The sequence below is a fragment of the Oncorhynchus gorbuscha genome, unplaced genomic scaffold (assembly GCF_021184085.1).
Source record: "Oncorhynchus gorbuscha isolate QuinsamMale2020 ecotype Even-year unplaced genomic scaffold, OgorEven_v1.0 Un_scaffold_1409, whole genome shotgun sequence".
NCBI lineage: Eukaryota > Metazoa > Chordata > Actinopteri > Salmoniformes > Salmonidae > Oncorhynchus > Oncorhynchus gorbuscha.
In genome coordinates, this window is record NW_025746195.1 from 5,845 (window position 1) to 10,552 (window position 4,708).

The window sequence follows — 4,708 nt, forward strand, 5'->3', positions numbered from 1 at the left end:
GGACCAATAGAGTGCCTGTAGCACAGGCAAAGATATTTTTCCAGCACCCCAATTGAAAATAGCATTCATTAAAAGTACCCTGCACCAACAAACTTCTTCCCGTGGCTACACGTTTTGGTTTTTGCCCTAACACAACACAGCTGATTCAAATGATAAAAGCTTGATGATTAGTTGATTATTTGACCGGTTAAAGGATGAGAGAGGGAGGGGTCTGACTGGATGGGTCCTTAAAAAAGGAGAGCAGGAAGCAGTAGAACCCATCTCACAAACAGAGCGCTGACATGACCAGACTACAGGTGAGAGTTCAACATAGTCATCCCAAATGGTAACCTATGTGGTGCACTACTTTTGACCAGGACCCATTGGGCATATGTGACCCTATTCAAATGTGGTGCGTTACATAGGGCAGGGGTCTCCAACAGGTCATAGTAGTAGTAAATATTTTTTCACGTGTTCAACTGTCAAACAAATCTCGAGTGTTAGACACTGCAAGTTACTAAATCAACGCGACTTGACGTTATCCCACCTCTGGTTAGTCAACTATTGGCTTAAAACGTCACATTTAAAACCATATCTGCCAATTAATTTCCAGCAATATTGCCTTGTCGCTCACTCCCTGTGTAGCCAGTTGATGCCTAGTGGGTTGCCAGATTCTTTCACAACTAAGTATTAACTGCAAGGTATACTTGTCAAAAGTATAGAAATTGTATCTATTGTTATTTGCAAACCTTGCCATGAAATGAGCAGCAATACAGAACCATCGCTAGACTGGCACATTCGACCACGCATTGCTTTCTCATGTGTTACTTTTCTTCCAGACATAAAATAAATGGTTTTCTGATGTGATTTAAGCACTGCCTTGGACTCAGAACATTACATTTGGTTCTCCATTACCAATTGTAATTGAGTGTCAAACCAGGAAATTGAACTGAGAACATTTATGACAATGGCTGTAATTTGGGGTTTAAAATCACAGCTTTTTTATAGGGCCCCTTTAGTTTATTACTCATTTTACTGTGTCTATTGCCAGAACGGTACACTGAAGAGTTGTAGGGCAGAGAAGAATGAGCCTATTTGAAAGAAGTCGCTTGCGACGTGTGTATTAATAAAAGGTAGCTCATGCCAGGCAAGTTGCGTCTCCTGCTCTAGAAAAATGTACTGTTTTGGGGAGAAACCAAGAGCATAGACTTCTCCTTATTCCCGTGTGCCAGGCTAATCTACTCTGTGGTGGAAGAGATGATGCCTGGTATTCCTTAGCCCTTCATTAGTTGAATGTGTTAAGTGGACTTGCTGGGGTACTCGAGGAGAGGTTGGGGAAACACTGATGGCTTATCTCGTGTGTGTCTCTCAGGAGACTATCACCATGGCGATGTTGACCCTTCTACTGCTTCTCTGCGCTGCCTTTACACTAGGCGACAGAATGACTGCGCGCATAGCAAGTAAGAGTCAGCCTCACACTTTACATCACGAGTGTCAAACGCATTCCACGGAGTCTCTTGCATCTGCAGTTGGCTTACCTTTCAATGAAGACCTAGACAACCAGGTGAGGGGAGTTCCTTACTAATTAGTGACCTAAATTGATCAATAGAGGGAGGAGCGAAAACCTGTAGACACTCTGTGCTCTGTGGAATGAGTTTGTGCTTTACATCATTGATTGTGTATGTTTTGTTGTAGTGTGGTATGACTGATCTCCAAATGTTATTTTTGATGCAAGGGTCAGTCTGGACTATCCTTTAAAGTCTGCTGCAATTTCGGAACCCTCCCTGTCTTCTACTTTCAGATGATTTGGTGACATTTGCAGCAGACCAAAGAAACCCATGCCCCAGAGGCTGGTTCCATTTTAATTCACGCTGCTTCATGTTTGTCAAAACGGCAAGGACATGGCCCAATGCGGAGGTATAATGCTTGCTTTCTACAATTGAAGTCAACTTAGTTTTTTGAGTTTAAGGTGCTTTGGCCTTATTTTAACAGGCGCCTCATGTAAAATACTGAACCTCCCCTTAATATGCTGTAATTGCAATTTTCTATAGGCTTTTCAATATTGTGTGGAGTTGGGCCCTCTTGTATATTAGAACCCTCAAGGCATGGGTTAAGACTGAGATGAACTAATTCCTATTTTGAGAGTCCAGAAGACAAATTCTCAGACTGGACAACTGACTAATACTTCCATTATGACATGTCTTTGTCTCTGTGTACTGCTTGCTCTAGCGCCACTGTCAGTTACTTGGAGAAAAACTGAAGCCTGTGTACAACACTGTAAAGTACCTTGGCGCAAACCTGGCATCTGTGCACAGCTATGAAGAGTCCCAATTTGTACAGGCGGTGGTGTTGATCACGACTGGCAGTTTCCCTCTTACCTGGATTGGCGGATTTGATGCTGTTCAAGCAAAGGTGGAAAAGGTGACTTAAGACTAATAAAACCATCAGCTCGGAGTAGGTGTTAAGACACTGGTCAGACAACTCTGTGCCAGGAGTAATCAACTCTCCAGTTTCTCAGCTGGTAATGACCACAGTTTGAGGTACCGCAGAGGAAAGATTGACATTCGCAACTCGAGTTCTACGTGGAATTTGGATATTACCATTATATCCACACTCCCATTTTAATAACTGTAAATTGCTTTGGCACAGTAGGCATGAAGTTACTTGCCGACCTTTTAACCAATGTCATCTCTTTAAACTGATATTAATGTCATTTTAAGTATTTAGGCATGTGACCTATGCCTCGTGTGAAGTCATTGTCAAAAGCAAAATAAATACTGTTGGTTGTAGGTCTAGATTTGAGTTGAGCATCTCGAAATATCCAGAGCAATTGCCACAGATGATCCATTAGATGAACCAGATACTCCATTGGCCTCTAACGATGTGAAGAGTCTGCAATGTCGGTCAGATTCGAGGGACAGGCACAACTCCGAGAAATGTTTTTCTCAGTTTCTGGCATGTCATGTGTGCTACTTGTATCAGTACTCGTAACAACCTAAGCATTACAAAACGTATATTTGCTCAAATAAGCCATTATGTTTTTCGTTAATGAAATTGACGGCCATACAAAAACGAGTTGCTTGGTGACCAGGAAAAACGCTACCCGCTTGAAGGCAGATGTTGGGCTTTGTTATCCTTCTCGCTTCGCCTCTTCCTCTTTGCTATGGCGCAGAAACAACTTACTAGCTGTCTTTTTCTATTTTGGGGATTTCTAGAAATGTGGCTGTAGTATCAACACTTGTGTTTTTTTTTCTCACCTAACAGTTCCATTGTCAGTCTGCATGTTTTGGTAGTGGTGGCTTTTACTGTTTTGTTGGAGGAAAGACCATGAGTGTTGTATTTTAGAAATTGTTCAGCAAGCACATGTAACATTTGATACTGAGATCTCACTACTTCCACACAGGACAGGCTATGGTTCTGGAGTGACGGCTCCAAATTTGATCACGAGAGCTGGGCTGAAGGGGAGCCGAATAACCACAAGGGTCGCAGAGAGCCATGTATTCAGATCAACTTTGGAGGTACATTATCATTCATCAAATTAAACTTTTTTGAGTAAGTTTAAGAAATAAATGTGACCTACTTTTCTCTTTTCGTGTGTACATCGAGAGGTAATTTCTATTTCGTTTTTCCTCTTAAGCTGAAAACGGCTGGAACGATGAATCATGTGGAGAGAGCTATCCCTCTGTGTGCTCCATAAGAACCTGTTGAATCCTTCAAACTGTCAATTGAAACCAAAAATGCTACTCTGGTGTCAGCATCCTAACTGCAAATGTTTCATGTTATAGTGAATTACTTTGAAGGTATTTGTTGCTGTAAATTACATTTGACTTGTGTAGTTATATTAGCTTGTTGTCAATAAAACGGGTGTACGTATTTAATCTCATGAGTGGTTATTAAACACTGCTTCACTTTGTTTCTTGAAGATGCAGTCTGGGTGTCTGTTCAGTGGGCATTTAAATTCTTTGATATTGTTGCTCCATTGTTTCTTGAAGAATAGAATTACCTTAGGACCTGAAGTTGTCTGACTCCACAAACAGTAACGTAAATGAACAGTGTATGTAGCTTTAAAAGAAGTAGAAAATGATCATGTGTTGAGTTTGCTGCAATTTACCACGTTTTAAATATTTATGAGCTTCAGCAGACCTAAACACATTCCACAAATGGAATGTTTCTCTGAATGAGGGGGGGTCAAAAGTAAGTCAGTATCTGGTGTGGCCACCAGCTGCATTAAGTACTGCAGTGCATCTCCTCATGGACTGCACCAGATTTGTTAGTTCTTGCTGCAAGATGTTACCCCCGCTCTTGCACAATGGCTCCTGCAAGTTCCCAGACAATTCTGGGGGGAAATGGCACTTTACCCTCAGATCCAACAGGACCCAGACGTGCTCAATGGGATTGAGGTCCTGGCTCTTTACTGGCCATGTCTGAACACTGGCATTCCTGTCTTGCAGGAAATCACACACAGAACGAGCAGTATGGCTGGTGGCGTTGTCACGCCTCTCAGCCTATTGCGGACAGTCTGAGCACTGATGGAGGGATTGTGCCTTCCTTGTGTAGCTTGGGCAGTTGTCATCCTGTCCCGCAGGTGTTACCTGTGGGCTGCCACTGCAAGGACGATCAGCTGTCGGTCCTGTCTCCGTAATGCCTCCTTGCAGCATGCCTAAGGCACGTTCATGCAGATGAGTAGGGACCCTGGGCTTCTTGTCTTTCAGAGTCAGAAAAGCCTCTT

At 42.6% G+C, this 4,708-nt stretch overlaps 1 protein-coding gene across 1 annotated transcript; it reads left to right on the forward strand.

The window, feature by feature from the left end:
* The first annotated feature begins 226 nt into the window (after positions 1-226).
* LOC124022747 (ladderlectin-like) lies at positions 227-3,852 on the forward strand. Its single transcript, XM_046337436.1, has 6 exons — positions 227-296; positions 1,352-1,439; positions 1,781-1,896; positions 2,209-2,400; positions 3,383-3,497; positions 3,617-3,852. The coding sequence occupies exons 1-6, from the start codon at positions 282-284 to the stop codon at positions 3,685-3,687; spliced, it is 597 nt and encodes a 198-aa protein (XP_046193392.1). The 5' UTR covers positions 227-281; the 3' UTR covers positions 3,688-3,852.
* The last annotated feature ends 856 nt before the right edge of the window (positions 3,853-4,708 follow it).

Bases quoted from the DNA above. Each gene is read 5' to 3' on its own strand.
- LOC124022747 (XM_046337436.1), top strand. The intron at 1,440-1,780 runs GTAAGAGTCAGC...TTCTACTTTCAG, and splicing joins AATGACTGCGCGCATAGCAA to ATGATTTGGTGACATTTGCA. The intron at 2,401-3,382 runs GTGACTTAAGAC...ACTTCCACACAG, and splicing joins TTCAAGCAAAGGTGGAAAAG to GACAGGCTATGGTTCTGGAG.